The 27547-nt window shown below is 33.0% G+C and overlaps 3 protein-coding genes, 1 long non-coding RNA gene and 1 pseudogene across 6 annotated transcripts; 3 read left to right on the top strand and 2 right to left on the bottom strand.

Moving 5' to 3' along the window:
- Nucleotides 1-2447: 2447 nt before the first annotated feature.
- On the top strand, nt 2448-3284 carry LOC105113391 (phytosulfokines 3-like). Its single transcript, XM_011009546.1, has 2 exons — nt 2448-2858; nt 2978-3284. Exons 1-2 carry the CDS (start codon nt 2733-2735, stop codon nt 3107-3109), a joined length of 258 nt encoding a protein of 85 aa, XP_011007848.1. The 5' UTR covers nt 2448-2732; the 3' UTR covers nt 3110-3284.
- A 4917-nt stretch (nt 3285-8201) lies between these two features.
- LOC105113390 (uncharacterized) lies at nt 8202-9861 on the top strand. Its single transcript, XR_839960.1, has 3 exons — nt 8202-8607; nt 9375-9691; nt 9789-9861. It is a non-coding gene; the product is annotated as an uncharacterized LOC105113390 (long non-coding RNA).
- A 1626-nt stretch (nt 9862-11487) lies between these two features.
- On the bottom strand, nt 11488-13038 carry LOC105113389 (protein PHLOEM PROTEIN 2-LIKE A10-like; annotated as a pseudogene).
- A 5687-nt stretch (nt 13039-18725) lies between these two features.
- LOC105113386 (uncharacterized) lies at nt 18726-23268 on the top strand. Of its 3 annotated transcripts, none has more exons than XM_011009544.1 (8): nt 18726-18796; nt 19581-19745; nt 19830-19875; nt 20544-20658; nt 20792-20859; nt 21003-21650; nt 21753-21857; nt 22045-23268. In XM_011009544.1, the coding sequence occupies exons 2-8, from the start codon at nt 19672-19674 to the stop codon at nt 22435-22437; spliced, it is 1449 nt and encodes a 482-aa protein (XP_011007846.1). In that variant the 5' UTR covers nt 18726-18796; nt 19581-19671; the 3' UTR covers nt 22438-23268. The 3 variants fall into 3 exon arrangements, with proteins under 3 accessions (XP_011007846.1, XP_011007845.1, XP_011007844.1); XM_011009543.1 differs by lacking the exon at nt 18726-18796 and adding an exon at nt 18818-19080; XM_011009542.1 differs by lacking the exon at nt 18726-18796 and adding an exon at nt 18818-19115.
- LOC105113387 (uncharacterized) lies at nt 23115-26510 on the bottom strand. The gene is made up of 3 exons (XM_011009545.1): nt 25839-26510; nt 24882-25069; nt 23115-24062 (listed from the first exon to the last, which is right to left on the bottom strand). The coding sequence occupies exons 1-3, from the start codon at nt 26434-26436 to the stop codon at nt 23328-23330; spliced, it is 1521 nt and encodes a 506-aa protein (XP_011007847.1). The 5' UTR covers nt 26437-26510; the 3' UTR covers nt 23115-23327.
- Nucleotides 26511-27547: the final 1037 nt, after the last annotated feature.

The raw sequence follows: 27547 nt of genomic DNA, 5'->3' as shown, positions 1-27547 counted from the left end.
GATCCAGGGAGATTTAATGCACGAAAATTAATTTTAAAATATCATTTTCGTTGAAAAAAAAACAATTAAGGTATATTCTTTAAAAAAACAATCAAAACATGTTTTATGGTCGCGGTGAAGAGTAAGATATTTATATTTGTATTTAATTTTGATTTTGTTTTTGTTTTTTCCCTGTCATTTTATATCCATCAAAATCTTATTATTACTAATCATTTATAGGAGTTATTTATTTTTATTTTTCTTTTTAGGAAAAGAGGCAGCCATGCCATACCGTAAATCTAAAAAGAGAGCACAAAAACAAATTAACCATTCAGCAACAAAATATCCACACACAAATCAAAGTCCTTTTCATAAGAATTTGACTTTTAAAGATTGGGTGTGAAGGAGCGAAATCCAATATGAAACCAACGAACCAAGTGCTATAAATATAATAATTATATTGTCTAACACTTGACCATAAATATTAGAATCAAGGAATCTAATCATGCTGAGAAAGAAGAGCACAAACCCCTATAGCTAATTAACACTAATTAGTCATAAATAGGAGATGGAATTTTGATCAAGGAATATATGTAACTTGCCTACCGAAAGGATTTCATTTCTAAATGCTTTTGACTCCTTCAACCATTGGCTTTGGCTTTCGGTTCAACCAGCTGATATCTTTCACCACAACACCTACGATTCCTTGCAGCATTTTCAAAGGAGATTCACCCCTTTATTAATTGTTTTCTTTTTGATTTTTCTCCAATTTATTTGTTTTTTAGTCAACCTTTGTACACTAAAGCAAGATCATGTTCTTACCTTACCAGCTGGTAGCTGATACCAACTCGTTTCCCACATATTAATCCATTAGTTTATTTTCATATGATTTATTTTTATTTCTTTATTTATCTTATTAAGTTTCAACAAATACAATATATCCACATCTAGAAGGCATAATCACGAGCTCAATATTAACGTATACATACTGTAACGTGAATTATACTGCACACTGTTAGAATAGTTTCATGAATCTTTGAATAATCTGTATAAATTTATCAATATTGTTGGTTTATTGGATTTTTTATATCACCAACTTGTACTTGCAAAATATTTCTGATTGTGACATCGTGACAAAATTAATTTTGATTCACGTATTAAACGATAATTCAGCGGTTTTGCTCCATTGCGTAGTTTTTTGTTGGCAATTTTTTTTCGAAAGTCAATAATATCAAATAAATAATTAAAAAAAATAAGATGTCATTTATTAATCCAAGGAGGAAAAATATTTGTAGAACAAGCTACGTCTACTGAACATCTAGCAGAGGATATTCTTCGGAACTTTTTTATTCTATATAATTATGATATTTAGTTAATTTTGCTGCCACCATGCACGGAATATAAATAAGTGCTAGTAGGACTCACTTGATAATGATTTTTGACCGGGGATGATAATTGCATCCATGAGATGCAGAGGTACGATCCCATTAATTTACTTGAGTAGAGGTGGTTATATATAAGAAATTCTGCGTGTATATATAGAGATGGAGATGAATACTCTTTGTTTTTTTTTACTAGGAAGGTGTGGTATCCCTAGCTTTTACAGACCTTTATACATATATTTATAATTTACTATATCTATGATTTGTCAATATATATTTGAAATACTTTTTGTATTTCCCCCCCTATGATTGCCTCAATTAAACTCACGTACTTGATAAATGTAAAATTCTTTTTTATAGGCTATATATTTAATAAAAATTGATCATAAAAAATAATGTGATCTCTAATAGACATTCGTTTCCAATTAGAACAGGTATGGAGAATTAAGAATTATCTCTGTTATAAATAGAGGCCGATATGAATGTAAGAAGATTTTTATAGATGTTTATATGATTTTTTTATAAATGTACAGAATAAAACAAATAACAGTAATGATAAAATAGAGTTTTGACCCATAGAGATTGTTTAATAGTGATAATGATAATGATATATTTATTATTCTAATTTTATTTAAAAAACTTATTTAAGAGATAACATTAATGATAATGCAAATAAAAATAAAAGCAAGGTAAAGAAATAAGAAAAATGATGTAAAAAACTAAAACGTTCGATTTTATCATAATTAATCCGTAATTGTCCTTTTAACTATGATGGTTAAAAATAGTTATCGACAGTAATTATTCCCTGAACTAATTAACAATCACTCCAGAACATCATTAGTGAAATTTGAATTTTGTTTTTTTTTTTTTTTCTTTTTCCCTTCTTCCGTTTACTCTTCAGCAACCATTTGAAACCAACAACCTCCCTTTTTCCTGCTCTATATGCCAAAAGTCCCAAGTCCAAGTTGGCCAAGTCATTCTATAATAACATGCAAACAAATCTGTGGTGATATCACCGATGATTTTCAAACCTTTATTTTTTATTTTATTTTTGTATCAATTCCTGTGGTCTGCTTTTGATTATCTCCTCCTTTTCTTTTTTTAAATTCCTTTCTGGAAGAACTCTCTAAAAATATACAAGTTTCACTTTCGATTTAATGTTCCGTAGTTAATGAGCTGCTATATTAGAAGTCTCTCCCACCACCACAAGTTCACACCATCACCCTTACCATTGATCTCCTCCCTCCCCATCTATAAATACAGAACCACACATCTGTATGTATCCTGTCTTGTCTCTGAGTCTCAGAATCTTATCAACATCTTATATCCATTCCCGTATAATAATTTTCTTTTAAACACAGGAAGAAAGAGATGGCCGGTGTTGTTAAGGTTGCCGCACTCTTCTTGGTAGCCCTCCTCCTCTGCTCCACAGTAACCTATGCCGCCCGCCCTGAGCCAGGCTTTCCTGATGGTTCTTTGGCAAATAACCAACATAAGGTTTGTTGAATTTGGAACTTCTTTAATTTTTGTAGTTAAACATGGTTAATTTCATATGCAGAAGATTTCGATTGATAGGCTTTATGTTTTTGATTAGTGGGTTTTGTGTATTTGTTCAGGTTGTTGAGGCCGAGCATGCAGAGGTGATGGAAGAGATCAGCTGTGAAGGGTTTGGTGAGGAAGAGTGCTTGATGAGAAGGACACTTGCTGCTCACACCGATTACATCTATACCCAGAAGAACAAACCATGAAGTGCTGCTACAATGGTCTTATATATGTATGGATATTGTGTCAAGAGAAATATATTTAAACTTTTGTTTGACATCGTTAGTATGATGTTTCCTTGGCTTAAATGATGATAAATATTTGTTCAAAGGTAATATATATATAGCGTTGGTGTATTATAACTCGTAACTTATTATAACTTGGGCATGGATTCTATGCTAGAATAATAACTTGAGGATTAATTTCCTAGGTTTCCCCTGCCTTTCCCAGTTCTCATAGTCACATGTATGCTTTCCAGCCGGTATGTGTTTACAATAAAAAATATATTAACGTTTGATCATAACAGAGATCAAAATATTAGAGATATACGAGATAAAGATATATAAAATATGTTTCTGTTTTAAAATTACAAAAGTTCATATTGTATTAAAAATAAATTTATTTTATGTATGTATTTTATCTCTTCAATGAAATATGTTTCTATGATAATTAATAACAAAACATAACCTCGTATCCCAAGTTTTCCACCATGGGATTCATTTACTTCATGCCAGTTAGGAAGCAAGGCTTTACCACTCTCTCTTTTTTTCTTCTTATCGTTCCATTTTATGTAGACACTTATTGGAGAGCTATATAGGGTTGGGTTTTTCCATAATTATTTCCTTGTATATTCCAACCTCTGGATTAAACTGTTCTTTTTTTTTAAAAAAAAATCATATTTATACAGGAAAAAACAGAAAACAACGTAAAAAAATCCCATATGATCCTTCTTGTGCAGTTACTCGGATAATTATTTCACTGAACAGCGGCCGTCTACAGCTAAAAAAGTTGCTTCGAGGCTTCAATCATTCAGGCTTACCAACCAATTATGTACTGAATTTGCGTGTAAGGGAAAAGATGCCATTGTCTCTGATTTGACGTCCAGTGATTCTTTTCTCAATCGAGTCATTGCAATTTCCTCATTTAATTCTTTGACTGATCCGACAACTTCCATTAAATCTGTGTACATATCACCACTGCTGGTCAGCAAGCTATTTTTCCACCAGTCCACACCAGGCTACTGATATTATTATATTATAAGTTATATTTATAATAATTACTATTTAGTAGAATCAGTGCTTAGGATATCTGGAAGAGACATGAAGCCCTTGCTAGATCCTGATGTTGGCAGAAATCTGCCCATAAATGAGTTTAGGTAACAGCAACCATTCGGATTCATGCAGGTGTGATGGACGGTCCACGTCTAACCAAGGACAAGTGGCAAGTCCATCATATTCAATACAGACATTAATATCCTAACACCTCCATTCGAAGGAAGCTGTCTTATTATCTCACCAGAGGAACCTCTCTTAAATTGAGGAAACAAAGGTGATTTCAAGGACATCCTAATTAATCCCTAGAAGCAGAGGCACAATTATCAAGATATCCCACCCACTGCTTATTTTAATGTTACACAAGTTGATGAAATACAAAAAAAAAAATTATAAAAATAAAAATACTAGTTGAGGAAATCTTGAACAACACTTTAAATATAAATTGAGCTTTTCACATGCTCTTATTTTTTATCAAGACATGCTGGTTTAATTATGAATTTAATGTCTAAATTTAGTTATACAGTTCTCTGTTCTTAAAAAATTAAATTTATTATGATATAAAAAAATCTCCAATACTTAAATTAATAAATATACAGGAGAAATAATATACAGCATAATTAAGCAAAAATATATAATTATTTATTATAGAATAAAAAATATTGACTCTAGTAACTTCTTTATTTACATAATAATTTAAAATATTTATGAAACTGGATCACGTCAGCTCACTTCATTTTAATAACAATTAGTTAATAAAAATATTAATGCCTACTATTAGTTATTAGTTATAGTTTTTTGGCTCTCTAATGGATAAGTGGATGATATCATACTTTAGTTATAAATAATAATTGTTCGAGAAAAAGAATATTTGATTACATAAAATAAAATGTGTGTTTGCACCGTTGATTGCTAGCCAGAAAAAACGGTGCTAATCTTTATATTAAGGGTGTAATTATAGAGAATATATTAAAAAAAAATTGTGTAGATGAGTGATCTGCAGCGCCATATTCTAACTCTTTGTAACTTGAAAAAACTATGAATTTTTCTGTGGCGCTGGGTAGAGGCCCAAATAAATTTCCAGGCTCCTTTTTTATATTTTTTCAAGTGGATCATCACAAGCAAGTCATTAAATTAATAGAGCTCATGAATGGATTTCATTTTAATACTATGATCTAATAATAACTCATATGTATTCTTTGATTTTTTTTTTACATAATTTCTTAATTAGCACGACTCTTTTTTCTCCGTTGTATTTAGATCATAAAGACATTCAACTTGAAACTGTTTATTCAAAGAAGGCAACCCAAAGCAATTACAGCACATTTATTTTGTGTGTGTGCGTGTATATACACACACACACACACACACACACACTCAGTTTTTGATTTTTTTTTAATAATTATAAGTTTAAATCTTCTTATAACTACTAGAAACTTATATAATAATTAATCTTAAAACTTATAAAATTAATCAAAATAGTTATAAACTGACTCAAATATTTATTTTAATAAAAACAATTATATATTATATATATAACTGCTCGTCTTAGAATTATATATATAACTGCTCGTCTTAGAATTAATTGCATAATTATATTCTTGCTTTTGGATAACTGCGGAGCATCAGTAACCCCCCTCCGAATTCATTGCTTGCCTATTGCGATATAATGTCAAACGACGAAGAACCATTAAACCTATTATAATAATAGATGGCTGTTTCGTTCTAACGTAAATTTGATTGCAGTCTCGTGTGTATTAGCCATGGCAATAAATGAAAGACTTAATTACGGCTTTTGTTCTTAAAATCCATTATTAGATTCTATTAATGTATTAACAGACTTGGTGCCAATGGTTAAGAAATTTACCACTTTAAGAACTCGATTTTCTTGCAAGTAATAAATTAATTAATAGATTTTTATGTTTTTTTCCCACCTTTTTTCTGGCTGTTAGATATAAGAAATTTTATTAATAAGAGGTGGAATATAAAGTTGGATTCTATATTCACATAAAGATACACAAGACATATATAATCAAAGATAGAATTGAAATAAATAACTAGAGCAAACAAATTTCTTGATATTAATATATCAAAATAATCTAAAAATATAAAATAATTAATTTAAAATAAAAAAATCAAAGTTTTTGAAAAGTTTGATATTATCAGCGTGCCTAAATTAATATATGTTCCTTAAAAACCTTTCGATTCCATATCCGTAGAACATCATTATATATTATTTATTAAGGAATTCGCTTTTAAATTTTTATTTGATGAATTTGGGTAAGTTTGTATAAAGATCTTTTGAATTACTGTTTATTTTGATTTATAATCTCTTGAAGAATTTTTCATTTTAATAATTAAATCTTGAAGGACAGGAAGAAATAATCCGAATAAAATCCTCGAGTAATAAAAATAAAAGAATTATCAACCTTCAAGCCAGTTATTTCTTCCTCCATTTACTTTTAATATTATTTCATGTTTTATTTTTTTATTTATCAATTATTCTGGCTTGTTTTTTGTTACACACGTGATTTCCACGTTCTTTTTAATATATTTATTAATAGAACTTAAGAAAGATAATACAGATACAAACGTACAATAATTCAATTTAAAATAAAAATAAAAATCGAGGGTATAATAATCAAAATGGACAATAGTTTAAGGAGGTTCTTTTCCCCCCTGTTATGCATGTGATTTTCACATGCATTTAACGAATTCATTAACCAAACCTATTAGATAGATCTAAACATGCAATGGCTAACTTATTAAAATAAAAAATAAAAAGCAAAAATCTTTTAAGGGGTGTTATTTGTACAGATTAGCCATGGATTCGGGATCGTAGTTTGGTCCACGAGGAATAATTTTGTTTGACTTAATTAACTTACGGGGAAGAGATGTCAATTACCATCTAGAAGAGGAGAATTGGAGATGCAAGGATCTGTCATGAATCAATGTGGTGGTCCGTCCTCTCCCCATTTATATGGACCCTAAATAAGTACATGATCTTCCATACCTTTTGACAAAGCTGTGAACACATGGTCTTTAATGGTCCTCCTCTCCCATTTTTTGCTAGCTAGCTTATCTATAACTATATGTGGCGTGGCTAGTTGGCTACCTTGACCACCTCTAGCCATATGTGATTGATTGTTGATAAGCACCTATGTTTATGCTTCAAAGAAAACCCACAAGAGATAAACACAGGTGATAAAGACTTGATTTAATAATGGAGGAGGTGTTATCAAATGACCTGTTAAAGGTGGATTTTTGTGGATTTATGGGTTGAATGAATTGATCGGTCAATTCAAAATAATTTCATTTTAAGATTTGTTTTAAAATAAAGTCAAACAAATTAGATTTTAATCAAATTAATTACATTAATTTTTACTTTATTTAATTTGAAAACTAATCTAAAATAAATAAAAAATATAATCTAGATTGAAGTTATATCTAGTATTGATTGCATGAATGTCAATGATAAATAAAAAAAAATAGCTTTTAAATGAATCTCAGGAGGTGCTAGTTAAGTTCCGAGTTTGTTTCTTATAAATTACTAGTTTGAAACTTATAAATTTTAGAGCAACTAAAAATTTTCATGATTATTAATTTTAGAGCTCATAAAATTAATTAAAATATATACTAATTGATCCGTATATTCATTCATGTTAATAAAAAAAAAAAAGCCTTTGAATGCCTATAAAATGCAATCTTTAATATATCTTCCTGGTTAATAAAATGGTCTCAAGCCAATTATAATCTCTCAAGCTGTAACTATGAACACATATATAATAGTATTAGCAACTTGCAACTGCTAGCAACCTTGATGGTAATATCTACACGCACACACGGTTTTAGAGTTGGACTTTCCTTGTAAACCCAGAATTTTCTGAGAGATGTCAGAACAATTTAGAATATGAAAATAACTTTTGAGCTGAATCCCACGACCAAAAGGCATATGACAATGAAATGGGTATTATTTAATCATCTCAACAACATCTTCAAAATTTGACAATCTCTTCTTCATGTTTAAACTTCTTTTATATTTCATGTCGGCTGCTGTAGGAGGCATTTCATATATATATATTGAAATGGCTTTTTTTTTTAAGATAGCTTCCATAGACCAAAATTTAATTATTTTTTAATCCAGTCTTAAATTGATTATTAAAAAGATTTAATGTTAAACATTGAGAAGATTTGACTAAGAAAATTAAATTAATTTTTAATCCATCTTTACTTCGATAAAAAAAAAAAAAAATGACTAAAAGCTTTAACAGCTGAAAGGGAGAGACGCAGGAAGGTCAACCCGGAAATCGAAGAGCGGCGTCCAAGTGCAAGAAAAACAATGTCTTTAGTATCTTCGAATCCTTTTTTTTTTTTTTTTAAATTATGCTCTTTAGAAGGTTTCTCTCATTTCCTCTGGTGATTGGAGCTGTTGTGTACGTTTTCATCATGTTTCCTCTTCCACATTCTTCCAGTTTATGCTTCTTGGATTTGCTGTCTGTCTTTTGGTCATACAACCAAGCTTGTGTGCTAAATTTAGCCCTTTAGAACACATGTTTTAGGACCCATTACCTCTTTCTACAGATAGATGGAGTTAATTTAGCTAAATTAGAACTCCTAAATATGATTGGAAAATTTTGGAGAGTTGATATGTTTTTCTTTTTAGCTAGAAGTCATTTTGATGCTGATTTCAAAGAATCTTTAAGGCCTGAAGACTTGTTAGAAGATTAGTTGTTGGAACAGCCCAATTTTCTGAACTGATTTTCATAGATGTTTTAGAAATTGTGGATAATGGCAGTCAAAAAGGGAAAGAACTTTCACTGCTTCTTGACTGATTGCATGCACCTTATGATTTGCAAACAGAAGCCAGAATGCAATCCTTGTTCTGCCTTTTGGCTTCTTACCAGAATTTAATAGAGCTCCATCGCTTCTGAGCTTACCTGGTTAAGCTATCCTGGCGGGACCTTGAGCTTGTCTGATCAGTGGTTTGCTGATTTTTGCTGAGATGTTATGGCGAAATTGTATATAATCTTTTCTGAAACTACTTTTGCCATAGATGATACAGCTTTTTCATTACCTCAATGTTGTGTAAATATGAACTGTCAACTATTAAGCTTCAAATGAAAATTTTCATATGGTTTCATTTGATTTTATAGTAACATGTCTTTTATGCTTAGGGAATCACTTTATATGGCTTTTGCAGCTTCGGAGTTGTTTCAGGGAAGGCAATATTTGGACCCCCACTTGATGAGTACTGGAAAAAGAAGCTTGTGGAAGAGGCATCTACAAAGGGGACTGACACAAGCTCAACCTAGCAGATAGCGCTTGCAATTTCTTCATGTATAATTCCTTCATAACAAGAGCAGAGAAATCAATTTTGCAACACTGTAGAGGCTTATTATGTGTTCATGATACTGTTTTCAATTGATAAAATGTAGAATCTGGGCACATAATACTGTATTTTAGATAAGATGGGCTCCCAGCTCCATCTGTAAGAGGATAAGATAAACACTGTTTCTGGTCAAAGGAGAAAAGCTCAAGTCACCTTTACCTCGTAACTGCCCTAGAGCTGCACCACCCAATAATGAATGTTACTGACCTTTGTTCTCCTTACGAGGCCATAATCAGTGAAGTTTACCATGTTATTGAACTTCTCTGAGAAGAAGCTTCAATTGTGCCAGATCAATCAACTAACTTTGTGTGGAGAAGACAGCTCAGGCATTCTATACTGATCCTAGCTTGGACGTAGATCCCTTTGTTATGAATTTTGTTCCTCCAATCTCTAGTTTAATTCATGGAGAGAGAGAAAAAACCTAATCCCAATTCACAATCAATCATTTTAAATCCCACTTAATTACGAATCATAACTCAAACGAATCTATGAAACAATTTATAATTTGAGGCCCAAAAAACCTCAGTACTAGGTAGATAATTCCTGAGGAAGAACCTGAAAATCTAAAGGGTTAAAAACCCGGATGGCTACGAGCAGAAGTATCTAAGCCAAGTGATGTAATCCTAAAAGAAAATTTATACGTGATATGGTTTAGGATCCGCAAACATCACCAGCCTGTGGCAAAACTGCACGACTAAAGCCATTGCTTTATCAAAATCCCGCCAAAAGACTTGCACCATGTTCAAAAAAAGGAAATCTTCAAACAGAAAAGGCATTCTGCCTTGCCCCATTTCATGAGAAAACATGCAACTACTAGATATTCTGACACTATCTTGGCTTTCATGACATCAATACATAGGGCTGCCTTAAACTTATAGAGACATATAATAAATCAATCTCTATAATAGTTTTGGAGTAAATTCTTGTACTTTCAAAACAGAAAATGCATGGACACATGCCATTTCTATGTCCACTATCCCCGTCACTTTTATCCTGAAACAGTAACCAAAAACTAAAGCTAATGTACAAGTTTGTAACAGCCAAACAAGATGGGAAAAATATATCAGAAAGTCACAACATGCAAAACAGAATCAGAGCATGATCTAGGAAGCTACCTAAACCATGTTAAAATGCTAATCAGAAGTTGAAAGTAATCTTCAACACTGGAGTGCAGTAAGTTTATAATCCAACCGCACTGGGCACTGCATTGTTCCTCTTAGTCACCGAAGAATTTTATCTCAAATTCTCAGCAGGCAATTCATAGTCATTACTCGGGGAGGTCTACAATCAACATGCTCAAATTGATGCCATTATAAGCACAATCTGTCATCGATGAAGTCTTCTTTTATAACTGTAAAATCCAAACAAAGCCAGTGCGAAATAGAAATAAAATTGAATCATGTAACTGCACTCCATATGCACGGTATTCATAGATTTACAAGGATAAAGCATGCCTGCAGGCAAGTTTCCTGCGTTTAAACTTCTTCAACTATATACGTTGTACGATTGTGCTCCCAAGAATATATGCGAAGCGACCATTGTCGACAAACTACTAACAAGTTCCTTTACCTGCAGATATGGTCTCTTAATCTTAAACTAAATTAATGGCAAATGATACAGAATCATTCAACAATTCAAACTGGCACACAACACTAGGAGTATCGAATATGTGCAAGCACAGAGTAATGCATCCAGAAGCAATAACAGAGGATTTTGTCAAATTATCGGACTATATTCCTTTTCATCTTACGGGTGTATAAGGATAATTAGAACTGGTGCCATTAACCAACTACAGGTACTTTCACCAAACATGTATTCTCTTCAACATTACCACACAAATAAAAGTATTGCACCAGTTTTAAAACGGGTTAAACACAAGAAGCTTCTGTAGTAAGAAGCAAGATTGAGTCAACAAATAACCTTATTCTTCTGGTATGGGAGATGAACTCAGCTGTACAAAGAAATTAGATACATCTCGCATTCTTCGCGCAAAAAGTGGCATGAAAGACTTGAGTGAATTCAATAACAAGTGATGTAGAAACATTCAACCACTTAAGCTGGAACCAGAATCCAAGCAGCATCCAGTATGTGCAAGCAAAAAGAAATGCATAGGGTTGCAATAACAGAGGATTTTGCTTTGACATATCTCACAACTTCAATACCAGTGTCAAAAACAACTTGATGAGAAAAATCAACGCATCTCCACATTCCATTATATAGCTTCCCCAGCAGAAACTCCAGGAAAGACCGAACAGTCTCAAACGTAACCCTCCCAGTTACTTCGAGAACAAGCCTCCTGTTGCTTGGGACTGCCAAAGCAGATGACACTTTATTAACCCAACCGTTCTCCTTAACCTCAGCAACTGACTTTCTTGTCATAGATTCACTAAAAAATGCTTCGTTCCCGGATACCCCATCCTCTATTGCACATTCTTCTTGATAAATGGCCAAATAAGGTGAATCGGAACCCGAATTCAAGTTAGAATCATCATTTGTCAAGACTTGATGAGATGTCTTGACATTAGTCTCAATTGCACCATTACAGATTGGTACCAACACCTCTCTCATTTTGGTTTCGTGCTTAGGATTGGTTAATCCAGCAAAAATATCGTCATAGGTGTTGATATGCATAGTCCTGTCAAGGTAAACCGTAACTGCTGTGCTCCAAAATAACTGAAGTCAGCTCTCTACCCTTATCACCACAAACCGCTTCCATCACTTTTTGAAAAGAATCGTGGCCATCAGCAGCAGCATTCAAATCTGAAATTGAATTCAGACCACCTTCATACAATCCCAGAACCAAGTTCCTAGCAAAGCTTCCAACCATAACAGAAACAAAACCAGACCCAGTTGGAGAAGCAGGCTTCTCATAACCCTTGTCCAAGAAACTTCGACTGACTTTGCTATTCCTATCCCCATGCACCAGCATCATGATGACTTCTTGCATGGGATTGGTAACCACGCAAAATTCCCACAGTAAAAGCTTGTGTAAGGGTAACTAATCCTTCTGAAAACTCATTAGACCTTGCCACTTTAGAAATTTGCTTTAAACTATTGGGAATTTGGTCTGATTCTGACAGAAAAAAATCTTTAAAATCCTTAGAGACAACCCCAATAGTTTCAGCAGAATCAGAGATAAGATGTGCAATAGCAACTAAAGCTACAAACAGTTTTGACATTCTCTTTCGTTTTTCAGCTAATGAAGGAAAGTGATAAGCGTTATAGGCAGTATATGTAGAGAAACCAAGAGCTGCTAACAAAAGAGCCCGCCTCTTGTTTTTACTGGTATAATCAAGAAGACCCTTTTTCAGCAACTGCAGGTCCATATCAACTTGATGATGGAAATTCAAGAATCATACCAGCCCACCGCAAGTAGTAGTCTTTCAAGCAACTTGAGTATTGCAAATGTTAATGTTGATTCTTTATCTTCTTGCTTGCTTAAAAAAGAAGGGAAAATCTGAGAAGGAGAGAAGGAAAGGGACGTGATGTCAAGGCGGTTGCAGAGAAGTGAAGGAAAGGGAAGTTTATGTGTGCACGTGCACGCAGTCAGTTGTTTCTCTTTCTGGATTCGAGAAGAGTCACGATCAGCTTCGAAGCTCATCTAACAACCTTAAAAAAAAGACCAAAATATTTGTAGTCCGTATATTTTAAGTAACATAAATATTTAGTCCCTCTAGTTTAGAAGCTTAATATCGCATGCTTTTTCTTTTTTTTCCTTTTTAAAGAATTCATGATTAGCTCTACTATACTATACACTAAAATAGTTGGGGTAAAATTGCATCACTATTAAAAAAAATTAAAGGAAAACGAGCTTAGACTCAAAATATTATAGATTAAAACAATGTTTTGACATTTTTGTTCTTCGTGGCAAAATTGCAAGGATTGCTTCTAGGGATATTTTTATCTATTTTAGGGGTTCCCTAGGTATTATTGAGTTAATTGAGAGTAGATTATTCTGCACCTTGCTTTCATAATATAATTATTTTTTTATCTTTAAAAGCAAAATGACATTTATCTCACTTAGAGATATTTTTTACTTTTCATGTTTAATTGCACAGTAAATTATCAAAATTATCCTGGGAAGCCAACAAAAACACCAACATACAAGGGTATCATTGTATTTTTGTTTTGGTTTTCAGTAATAAACAACTTAACAAAGGGGTTAATGCATCTTTTATTAAATATATAATATTATTTAAGCATTTTTTAAGGAGGCATGTGGGAGCTCCGGGAAAGATATGGCAACGCATGCTCAGGATTTACTTGGTCAAACGGTGGCTTTCAAGGCGGTAATAAAATCTTCTCAGTGTGTGTTACTTCATAACCTCTAGTTCGCAGTCAACAACCATTTCTTTATTTTTTATTCCTTTTCTCTCTCATTCTAGTTAACTATGTTAAAAATCAATGCAACCCATGGATTTTTTTTTATTTAGATTTGGTTTTTATTATTTTAATTATTATTTATTTTTTAAAAATAGTTTTTAAAATTATTTTTTTTTAATTATTTTTTTTGAGTTTTTTTATCCTATTGAATTTAATCTTTATTTTTTTATTGTTATTTTTTTACCTGGTTTTACTTTGATTTTCTTTTTTATTTTGTCATTTCATTTTTTACATTAAATTTGTTAAGTGTTAAGTTTCTTGATTGAGTTTGGATTTAGTATTTAATGAGTTGTGAGTTTGAAATATTAATACAGGTTTAAGAGCTTTGTTAAGGTTTTCATTGTTTTTTCTATCTTTTTAATTTTTTAAAGAAATTTTTTAATTAAATAAAAATAATTTATTTTATTTTTCAATATTAAAAACATGTTTGGTAATGAGATTGTGTTTGCGTTTTGTTTAAAACGCAAATACAGCCCGTTTGGTAAAAAAACACATTTTACTGTGCATGGATCCCATGTTTTTTTGCGTCCGAGACACAGGAAAAGAAGAAGCAACATTTTGCTGCTTTGTACACACTATTCACACTAATTTTAATTAGTATGGACAATGTAGAATACATTGTTCAGTGAACAGTGCAAAAGATTTGCACTGTTCACTTGAAAAATAACGAACAACAATTCTCTTGCACTATTCAAGAGTGAATTGCACTATTTACACATTTTTTTTAAGTGTTAACAATTTTTTAAAAAAAAAACTTGTATAGAAGAGTGAATTGCACTGTTCAGTGAACAGTGCAATTCACTTGCATTGTTTACACACTTTTTTTTAGTATTAATTTTATTAATATTTTTTTTTAAAAAAAACTAGTTTAGAATAAATTAAATTTATTTTCACTGTGATGTGAACAATATTGTTTTTCTTGAAAAACTAGTGTATAGTGAATTAAATTCACTCACACTATAATATCAATTTTATACCTGATAATATTTTATCTAATTTTATTACACGCTCAAAATATTATGAAAATTGTAGTTCTTATCGGATAAATTTTAAACGTAATGAAATTATAAATATTTTAATAAAATAATAAAAAAAATATTTTATATAAAGTATTATTTATTTCATGATGTAATACGAGTAATTAATTCTACAATATTTAAATTTAAAACTATCAATATTAATATATATTTTTTAAAATTATTTTATAACCTTAATTTCAAAAGCATTTTTAACCAAACACATTAAACTACTTTTTCTTCAACCTCAATTTCAACCACAGTTTTAACCAAACACCTATTTTTTTAAATCAACCTCAACTAAAAGTACTTTTTATGAAACAATTTTTTTCAAATCACAACCACAACAGCTACCACAATACCAAACACACTCTAAATTAGTTGGGTATTACACTGGGTATTTTCCCCATCTTTGTTAGATCTTACTTTTTTAAAAGGAATTTTTTAAATTATATTAATTTATTTAATCTTTTAATATTAAATTGATTGCTATTGGATATTGAGCTTATTGATTGAGTCCAAATATAAAATTTAACGGATTATAAGTTTGAAAAATTAACCTGAGTTAAGAATATTTACTTGGATTTGTTTGATTTTTTCCTTTTTTTGGGCTTATTATTTTTTAGTCTAATTCTCAAATGTTTCTTACTTCTTTTTTTGGTTTTAATGAGAATTTCCATTCATTCTAAAAAAAATGGTTACCTTGGACTTCTTTTTTTCTATCTTGTTGAATTTAGCTTTTATAAGAATATTTGTTTTTGAATTAAGTTAAATCAATTAGTTGAATATAAACATGAGATATTCGTTTTATGATATTTTTATACTTTACTTTTTATGTTGGTTTTCTGACAACACGAACGATCATTTTCAATTACTTTAATCTTAGATATTTTTTGCTTATTTGAAAATATTAATGTCACGTGAATATTTTTTTACATTGTGAAAAAACTTACCTATAGTGTAGTATAAGCCATCTAGCTAGTTCATACTAATATAGTTGGGTAAAGCCTTCTTTTTTGTTTTTCATTCCCCTTCTTTTTTCTTTTATTTTTGTCCTTTGATTTTCGTTTTGGCTAGTTTCATCCTTTAACCATGGGTTTATATCAAAGTCATTTTATTTTTTTTCTATTCTATCCTTTGATATTTGGTTAATTTCAAATTAGTTTTTATAATTAGTTTTAATTTTTTTTTAAGGTTATCACAATCTGCAATAAACACCCCAACATCTAGTTTGTGCATGATTTTGCAAGCCTATACTTTTATTATCATATAATTAAGTAAATACAGTTAAGAAGAAAAGTTATCAAATTCAATAGAGTCCATGATACAGGTCGCAATTTGATAGATTAAGTTAAAAATATTCAAGTTAACTTGAGTTGATAATTTTATCTTGTTGAAAATAATTAAAAAGAGAAAGGAAATATAACATAAACATATCTCATTCATAAGGGAATAAGTTTTATGGATGTAGATTACAACTCTTTCAATATATATATATATATATATATATATATATATATATATATAAAGAATTTTAAAAATTAAATGATCGCATCATTAATATTATATATGCATTTAACTAGAATAATTAAAATGACACTTTTAATGTAGACTTCGAACTTAATGCCAACACTTTATTTTAATTTAAAAAATCTTATAACTCTTGAAATTTGAAATGTATTAGAAGATCATGGTTGGTGTTACCTTCTTATCTCTTGTTGATAATAAAAACTTTAATGTTTTTATTTTGAGAATATCTTTCTTGAATCTTTATCTCTACTATTTTATCTTCATCTTGAAAAGAATTTTATATATATATATATATATATATATATTTGTCTTAGCTACTTTTTTTTTTTATAGCTAGTTAATATCATCTCATTATCATCTTTTCAATATCCTTTTCTTTAGTAATTATATTTATCTTAGCATGATTATTCTTAGTCATTGGTTATAGCTTTTGTCATATTTTTCTAGTCATACATATTTCTTTCAAGATATGACTTTTCAATGATCATTTTATTTTGATTTACTCTTTATCATATTGTTGCTTTTTTCTTATCATGGTTCATCGGTCAATTTGCCATCTTATTTTTAGGAAGAACACTCTTTTCTTTCTCTTTTTTATTTTTTTTCCATGTATGATCTTCTTTGTATAACACTTTCTCTTGTGCAGTCTCTTAAACTTATTCTATCTCTCTTGATGTAAGGTATTAATTTTTTTTATTGGGCTCTATCATCTTGCACATCCACTGTCCATTTGCTTTTATAATTTATTCCTTCAACATACATGCTCTAACTAATTTCTAAAATGCCCCACGAGATTAAACTAGCTTTAATTCCACTTTATTGTGAATACTTGAAAGCAGAGTAAATGTGAAGGAAGCATGATGAAAAACAAGTCTCTCTCGTATTACTTTCGTATAAAAGCAAGTCTTACGAACTTGAACTTGGATTACAATACTCTCAACACACATATTTATATTACTCAATGCATAATTCTAGATACATAAGAGGACACATTATTAATATTTGTTATTGCACTTGGAAAAACTAAAAGGAAACAATGAATTTAGACTTCAAAGCTAATGCCAAAATATCTAAAAATAGTTTCATTTTAATTATATTTTAATCCCTTAAAGTTGACCTGATGGAATCAATAACATCCTATAAAATCAATTAGTTTATAAGTCAACTTATATATGATAATTTAAATTTGATTAAATGAATGTTTAAAACAGCTCAAGCAAAAATTGACTCGGAGTAGGTTTCAAATTATTTTATTAACCCCCACTAAATTTAATAACTATAATATATTCTAAGGGCGCATCATATCATATTGCATCGGACACGAAACAATACGCTACTTCACATCATTTTTTTTTATGTTAAAAGATATGAATTTGCAACTTCAATCCAATGGTTTTGTTTGATTCAGGTTCCAAATTAGTTAGATCGGCAGCCTACACCCACTAAATGGTCCAACTCCAGCCCCTAGGATTAAAATCTTTTATAGCACCCAAGGACTTGCCCTAACGGTGGCAGAAATCTTGCTCCTTCCGCTGTCATGGGTTCGAGCCCTGGAATTGCACGTCTGTCAGTCCCGCGCTGTCTTACCTGCCTGCTGGTTTTGCAAGGTATTCAGTGGGCCGTGGGGATTAGTTGTGGTGCGCGCAAGCTGACCCGGACACCCCACGTAAATAAAAAAAATAAAAAAAAATAAAAAAAAATCTTTTATACTACTAGGAAAAATGTGGACCAAGCTCCCTCAACATTCGCTGATTTTGGATGACATTGCCTCCACTTTTCCTGCAATTTAATGTAATAGCATTAGCTAGGAAGGAATGCTTAATCCTTCCTCCTAAAATATCTCAACACATGTATTTGTTTTTAATCATGGAACAAATTAAAAAAATGATTTGTTTGACCCAAATCGGATAAAAAAATGTACAATTAATATACTATGGAACTAAAACATTAATGATGAAACGAGTCAATAATCATAATGAAAACATGAGTCCATCGATTTGACGAACGAACAAGGATTTGTCACTTTCCTGTGTTCTGATATATTTTTATTTTTCTTTGTTTGTTTGACTTAAATTAAACAATATGGTCTTGTTCGTGATATTTTTTTATAAAATCACCCACTCTTCGTCCTCTTCCGTGCTTCCTTCTTGACTGATGACCGCCTGTAGTGAGTGGTATTCATGGATGGCATGGATTCCAGAGAAGTTCTAAATTCCTCTCACCCTTAAGTTGAAAACCAACTGGCACATGTCATGGACTGTATACGTGGCAAAAACCCAATGAAAGTCTCAGTGCTCGTCCCAGGTACCTTTTAATCCTATGCAAACACGTTCTGATTAATCCCGGAAAAGGAAAACTAGGAAAATGTAAAAAAGGAAGAAAATAAAAAAGTGGGATTTGCATTCCAAGTTTGGCCTTGGCCATGGCCTTAGGGATTAGCTTGGCCTGTTGCCTGCTATTGCCATATATAACTCTCAAGGCACCAAGAAAACGCTCTAAAATTAGCCCATCCACAGTCCACCTCTTGGTTCATCTTCCATATCTCTCACACACAAGACAACACAAAGCTTTTCGTCTCCTGAATTGAGGTGTGTTTTGCATATATGATTTGCTGTTTCACAAGGTAATTAATATATATATATTTTTTGTAGTTATTCCTCCTCTTCCTCCCCCTCTTTCTATATATATTCAAGAAATTTATATATCCTTGATTAAAGATCAATCTTTCTCTCAACAATTTCACCCAAGAAAATTTCAGGATGCGTTAATTTCTGCTCAAATTTGATTTGTGTGTGTGTGTGTAGGTCAATGAACCATCATTTATGATTGAATCAAAGACGGATTCAAACACATATTTTTTTCGTTTTATATATCAAAGAAAATATTTGATGAGGTGATATTGCTGTTAATGTGTTGTAAATTTGTAATCTTCATGTTTCTATAAAATCTTAAGAAACAAGATGGCCTAACAGCCGCATTTTTATCTCCACCTCTTCTTCCCCAAGCAATTAATTTATATATTATTGTATTGTATTAACGCGTTCCTGAATTTCTTTTGCACGTGTTATGAATATACGTGTATATATAGATTGTAAAGGATGATATGTACACAATAGTTCTGGTGATTTCCAAGGCCAAGCAAACCTTGAAGCACTGCTGCTGATTAAGAAGATATACACATGGAGATAACAGCTTATAAGCCTTATATCGATGCAGAGTTTGAATCCCTCATGGAAAGAATTTATCCTCCAAGGTATAAGTCAAAATATTTTTGATTTCTTGAATGTATATGCTCTTGTATATTGTTTGTTTGATTTTGCTGGTTTTGGTGGTGCAGAGTTTGCGTAGACAATGAAACATACCAAGATTGCACTCTTATTAAGGTGATTACTCCCATTATCATTATTTACACTTTATTTGCAATCCCAATTGATTTTAGACCTGTAAGTATTTAACTGATATATTTTTCTTGTTGGTTTACATAATATTTATAAAAATCTGTTCGGCTTGACATGTTAATTGAGTGATCTACCTACCGATCCAGAGCTTGACCCTGCGAGTTTTACTTCGGACTAGTCATTTTTTTTTTCTATACATTCAAAAATATATTATTTTAGATTGATTCATCAAACTCGTAAGTCAACTCACCCATTGGATCTTATAACCATAGTTTACACAACTTGTTGTCTTGATATTAACACTTAGCAGTTTCTAGTTCGTGGATAACTTATAATGGGACCCTAGTTGTAGGTGTAGAAGATCCCATCAATCTCACTTGCCCTAAGTAAGAGATGGAGATCCCTTTTGGATTCTCTGTGATTGACCCACCGAGTGTATAGCCACTGGAACTCAAATTGTTATTTTCAAAAAGAAAAAGAAAAGCTTCTTCTGCTGTCATTAAGCTTTAATGTCAGAGAAGCAGTTTTCTACCTGTCATCCCAAATTGCACTATTGATCTTTTCATAAATTGTTAGCCCCAAGGTTTCATTAAAATTGAGAAACATATACATTTATATGCCTTGCTATGTATTTCGCTGTCATTGTGTTGCAGGTTGACAGTGCAAACAAGCAGGGGATTCTATTAGAGATGGTCCAAGTCTTGACAGATCTTGACCTTGTTATATCCAAATCATATATTTCCTCTGATGGGGGATGGTTCATGGAAGGTCAGTGCCCACCCAGCAAAATAAAAGACCATGCTTGCATCACTCCTCTGTGTTTGTAGTAATGTCTTGTTCTTGCCTTTGCCTTTTTCATGCGGGTTTGTTTTTATTTTGATTGCATGGAATGGTATTGCAGTGTTCCACGTGACTGACCAGCTTGGGAGCAAACTCACTGACGATAGCCTCATACTTTACATTCAGCAGGTCTCTCTATCCGTCCATACACGTACAAGTATACTTAATGGTCATGTATAGATATTTATACCTGAAGCCTTTTGTCATGCTTTTGATATGGTTATGGATGCTCTACTTTTATGTAATAACAAATGAACGATAAACAAAAATAGGCACTGTGTGTAGATAGAAGAAGAGGGGTATCGAAGTTATCGCAAACTTCTCTCCACAGAGAAGTTAGGCCACCATACGCGTCAACAGATCACACGGCCATGGAGATAATTGGGACTGATCGACCAGGTCTGCTCTCCGAAATATCAGCGGTGCTTTCCAAGTTGGAGTGCCATGTCACGGCTTCCGCGGTATGGACCCACAATAAGAGAGCAGCTTCCATAATCTACATGGAAGATGGGTTCCAAGGAGGACCCATCACAGATCCAAAGAGACTAGCACATGTGCAAGAGCAGTTGGAGAATGTTGTGGAGGCTCATCATGGGGTGGGGGAGAGGAGGAGCGTGCGACTGACGGCTCCAGCACCAGGAAAAAAGACCCACACGGGGCGGAGGCTCCACCAGTTGATGTACGCCAACATGGACTACGAACCATGTCAGGGATGCAATGGAGGGGGTTTAGCACATAGAAATAACTGTACTAAAATTCATGTATCTATTGATTCTTGTAAGGAGAAGGGGTACTCTGTGGTGAATGTCAGGAGTAGAGACAGGCCCAAACTCTTGTTTGATACACTCTGCGCTCTAACTGATATGCAGTATGTTGTGTTCCATGCTGCGATTAGCGCTAAGGGAACCATGGCCGATCAGGTACGACATCAACATGCATTTCTTTCAGATCGTAACTTCTTGTTTACTGAAATCGCATGACAATTGGCTATTTGATGCTTGCTCGGAATTTGGATGTTGCAGGAGTACTTCATTCGGCAGCAGGATGGGTGTACTTTGGACACAGAGAGCGAAAGGCATAAACTAACCCAATGCTTGATTGCTGCCATTGAGCGCAGAGTATCCCATGTATGTACGGTAAAAGCTAGCTTACGTTTATTGAACTCGGCCGGAAAGGTCAACGTAAGACCGGACCCAAGCCAAATTTTTAAGCAACTGTACTCCGTTAACCCGCATAATCAAAATACCACTAATCGGTACAGTTTCTCGAGCATAAGCAATCATTACTAACTTGTGACTGAATTATGTTCTGCAGGGAGTGAGGCTGGACATTTGCACTCACAACCGAATGGGACTCCTCTCGAATGTGACACGGGCGTTCCGAGAGAACGGGCTATCAATATCAAGGGCTGAGATTGGAACAAATGGTGATAGGGCAGTTGGTTCCTTCTATGTTACTGATGCTTCAGGATGCGAAGCAGATCCACAAGCAATAGATGAGGTAAAAAAAGAGATGGGAGGATCTGTTGTGGTAGTTAACAAATCACCAGGCTGGACACCAAAAACCTCCAAAACTCCCTTGGCAGGTAGTATTAGCAGATATAGCAGCGGCAGCATAGATGAAGAAAAGCCACGGCTCTCTCCAGGAAGCCTATTTTGGTCACAGCTTAAGAGGCTTTCAAGCAATTTCAGCTCCATAAGATCATGAGTATTTTATCTTCCTAGCTCAGTAGCATCCACTGGAATGATCAATCATGAGCATATAGCATTTACCTCCAAGCAATCGAAGGAATTATTCTTAGTAAACATCTCGTCACTTCTATTTTCCAGGTTGCAATATCTCAGAATTGTTCTCAAATTCAATTGTTTCTAGAGTAAATTATACGTTAGCCCCATCTCTTTAGTAAAATCAATGAGCTTGTCTCTTTAATATAACTTAACCATTGCCCCACGCATGAACGCTCTCCATGGCAAGATTAAAATCAAATCCACGCATTGTCTTGCACAGTTTTCTCCGGATCAACAGTGTTGCATGGACATTCAAGTCATCTGTTTGTATAATTGCATGAATAGACTGCATACTGTAGGTAACACTCTTCTGATTTTAATACCTCCCACGCCAACTCCAAGCAAAATTATTCCAAATTCTTGAAATGACCATCTAATTTCAGTTTGCAAAAACTAGGACAGCAATCCATTACCTGTTATGCTGGCTAACAGAAAATTATTCCAAATTCTATGAAAATATAATTGGGATGTGCTTTTTCGGGACGTCTCCTTTTCTTTCTGTTATCTTGATGCAATTTACTATTCAGAGTAACAGTTATGAATTCAGCTACCACATTGCCAACCTCATCTATCTCCACATCAAAGCAAGATCGCGTGTTGCATCGGAATGTGTTAAATTATTACATAAATACATATTTCATGCAAATATGATAATCCAATTTACATTGGAATTATTTACATTGGAATATAAAGTTACACAGCCCAACTCGGTCTGAAGAAACCACATGCAAGATATTCACAATAAGGAAATTAAAAAAAAAAAAAAAGATAAGAAGAACAACATGCGACATGAAAGCTTTAAAGGCAAAATCACATCACATCAATGTCATCAACATCAAGCCAATCACTAGATTCCTTGTTTTCAGAGTTGCGAGCACTTACCTTCTCAGACCCAGCATTTTTTATGCTAACGTGCTTGATATCCTTGACTGAGTCAGCAGAGCTTCTGCTCAGCTGAACCCAATCTTGTGATCCTTTTGTTGCACAATCAGAGCCTGATGCCACTTTCTTGTAACTTGCAGGTTCATCTCCATCATCCTCTTCAAGATCACTGAATGAGACATCCTCTTCATTTCCAAGAGGCATAGAGGATCCACTGACACCAATCATTTCTGAACTATCATCTTTCAACCAATCATCACCATCATCGTCAATTTTCTCTTCCAGAATCCCAGAGGAGGAACTAGATGATGAATGTTGATGCTTGGTCTGGTCAACTTTTCCTTCCTCTACCACGGATTTGTCAATAATTTGCATCTGAGTACTTTCAACTGGATGCTTTTCTGTTTCCGATTCAGCAGAAACAAAGGAAGGGGCTGCTTCATTATCAGATGTCTTGGCTGCAAGTGTGGGAGAGACTGCTTCAATGCCAGATGTCATGATTGGAACCGATTCAGACTTGGCACAAGATGGCACAGACAGAGACTCTTCATGTAGCAAATCAGCTTTTACATTAGAAGTGTCAACTCCAGACCAATCTGGAGTGGATTTTGCCTTGGCTTTGTTCTGTAACTCATGCGACAACATCGCTCTTGCCTCCACTATCTGCAAGCATACATAAGCAGTTAGCGATGCAGATAATCAAGTTAATTGCTCACAACACAATAAAGGAACACAATGTGTTAAAATCACATGGAAGTGAAATCAACTAATGACAATAACCAATAACTGCCAAAATTAAATAGTAGAGAGTCAGTTTCCTGGTTCTAACATCAACAAAAGTACTTATATAGAAGTCAAGATTGATCCAAATAGAAAAACAAGCTGGACACTATCATCAATTTCCTGGTTCTAAACTGCCTTTCAAGTTTCTGTTGAGCAATGGTCATATACTGAGGCAAGAAAAAAGGCTCAGACCAAATAGAAAAACAAGCTGGACACTATCATCAAGTCCAAAACATCTACTAATGATATTCTGGTAAATTTTGCGACACATATCGAATCACAATTTCTTACATTAGCTATTGTATCAGAGACCAAGGATCAAAATTATCATACCATCAAAAGCTTCTTTCGCAGAACTGTTCATCATCTTTGCAATGCATACATAAAGAACTTAGGCCCAGATTAGCGAGGAAGATGTTTATGAAAATAGAAAACCATATGATTTACAATGACTTCTGCAATGATGGAACGATTAGGATTATGCTATAAGTTCAAAATAAGTAAACTTACTAACACAAGTCCTCTATGTCAATAAAAATAATGTGCAGATACAAGGACTGTTATATAGATTGAATTAATGAAACAAGTGTATTGCTATCGAACCAAAATGAAGTGTAACAACATTTCCTATTGAAATTCTCAATAATAATAAATAAATAAAGTGAAACAACCAACCCTGCCCAAAAAAAAAAAGCATACTTGGGGAGTTGACAATAGTTCAGCATCATGTTTACTGAGTCTAGGGTGCAACAGCACAAAGTAAATCTTCCAAAAGCAGCCCTCACTCATATATCCTGGACAAAGTTCAATCCTCAGAGCAGCTAATCTGGGAGCAAGATGCTCAACAGCTAAAGCATGTTCTTGTTGGGCATCTGACATGTCAAAATCTGAAAAAGAATATACAATTAAAATCAGCCGTGCTCACAATCAGATCCAAACATACCCTTGACTTATTGCTTCCAAGCAGAGTGTGGGAGAAGCATATCTGACGCAAATAGAGTAATGCAATCACTTCAATGGGTTATTGGCATGTAGTTTTTGGCGTTGCTTATGCACATCAAACTAGGAAAAGTTGAAGGGAAAAAAAACCCCGTAAGATTAAGGAACAGGTAACTTATTATTCATTTCAACTTCAATTTTTAACTAAATTGTAAAAAAAAAAAAAAAAAAACCATGATGATGATGATGATAGCACTCCTTTAAGTGTCACATTTCATGGATTGGTAATTACTAGACCAATTGAATCAACCTAATCACGAGTGGTTCGACTATATAAACGACATTAAGAGTGTGTTTAATAATGCGATAAATGTATTTTTGCAAAAACAAAAGGCATTTGGACCGAAAAGCCATCAAATTTAATGCTTTTTCACCAGCTTTTTGACGGTTCTAACATCAGTATATCAAAACTATCCAAAATAATTTTGAGAAACATTTTCAAAGGGGACCCAGGCGCATTGCCAAACACTACCTTACATGAATAGCCTAGACTGCGGTTGCTTTATTGATCTGATAGGCAACACAGCCACCGAATTGCTATGACTAGGAAGCAATGCACCATTTAAAGATTGAAATTATAATTTGTATGTGTTTAGAGCTATGAGATGGCAAAATATTTGTTCATTGTTTTGGTTTAAAAAGAAAAAAAAAAAAAACCTTCAAACCCTTGAGCATCAGGAAGAGGGAAGTCGAGCCAAGTCTCAGGATGCATGGCGACATCTCTAGCAAAACCCACAACTTCTTCAGTCACGCCCACAGCAGAAGCAGTAACCCCAATCTCATCACTCTCGGATCCAAGCTGCAGCAAATTGGAGGCAATCTTAGTAAACTCCGACACCGTTTTGTTACCGGACAGCTTGGTGATCCCTGACTTAAATCTACCCCCAATTTCCGCAAAATCGCTCCTAATGCCGGCAATCAATGGAGCGTCATCGTCATCATCGTAGGATCCATCCGGATCCGAAGTATGAGAACGATTCTCCGTCAACGGTGATTCGGGTGGAGGAGCGAGGAAAGATGCCACACCCCATAATTGGCGGGTTAGGGTTTTTTTGAGATCTGTAAGGTCTTCTTTGACTCCACGAGGTGTCGCGGATTGTTGTTGATCCGATTCCGAATTCGATAAATCTTTATTATTATTAACATTATCGGTAGTTGGGGCGGAGGTTGTGGTGGCGGTGGTGTTCTTATCTGGTTGTTGATCGTCGTCTTCGAATTTGAGAGAATTAGCTATAGATCTTGCTAGCCATGACATATTTTTTTTAAGTGAATCGAAAGCCAAAAAGAATAACTTGCGCTCTAGCGGAGTAAGTGTTTTATTTCTTAGCTACGACCGCCATACCTCACTGTAACTATTTTTATTTTTATTAATCAATTGACAGAGACAACGGTCATTAAGTTTTTAACCGTCGTCGTTTTCTGCCATCCCAATAATTTATTTTATTAGTTAAAATTATTTTACCCAATCGGGCTTGTAGTGATTCAAATAAGGTTGGATAAACTCTATCTACACTCTTGATTGGATAAACAATTAAGAAAAACTTGATTTGATCAGTATGAACGATTGTTAAAAGAATATAAAAATAAATATTTATTTTATTATGGTTTACATGAATAGTGAAATACGATACATTTCACTTTTATATTATAATAATAATAATAATAATAATAAAAGATAATCGTTTGATACTTTATTTATTATATGTTATTTCATATTATATTTTAATTTAAGAAATTTATTGATTATAATATTGATTATTTGAATTTATTGAGATGCAAGTTCTCACCGAATCATTCATGGCTTGAGCCTTATGTTGAGTATATATGATATGCTAGACATATTTTTATTGATCATGTTGAAATAAAAGAACTTACAGCAAATGTTTGATGCCGCACATTTATATTATTGAAAACAACGTAGCAGTTGGTTTATTTAAACCTTACATGATGTTGAACAGGAAACTTAACAACCCGTGATTTACGTGGTAACAAATAGGAAAACAGTTTTAAACTTAGTCTATGTATCCTACATAGTATGATTTATTTAATAGAAATACTTTGACAATGTCAGCATTCTTAACAATGACTCCCCAAAACTGAATGTAGTACACATCTAATAATTTATGCAACTTCAAAAATATGTCTAAGTTGAGTGGTTTTGTCATAATATCTATAATTTGTTTTTGTATCTCACAATGTTTCAGTTTCACAACTCCATCTCTAGTCAGATCACACAAAAAGTAAAACCTTACATCAATGTGTTTGTTGCGCCCGCACATAACTGGATTTTTTGATAACTTAACTGTTGAATTGTTGTCATATAACATAGTAGTACATTTTCCTTGAGAATTACCAAGTTTTTCCAA

Source organism: Populus euphratica, unplaced genomic scaffold, assembly GCF_000495115.2.
Source record: "Populus euphratica unplaced genomic scaffold, PopEup_1.0 scaffold416.1, whole genome shotgun sequence".
Taxonomy (NCBI): Eukaryota; Viridiplantae; Streptophyta; class Magnoliopsida; order Malpighiales; family Salicaceae; genus Populus; species Populus euphratica.
This window is presented reverse-complemented; position numbering and strand designations above follow the sequence as displayed.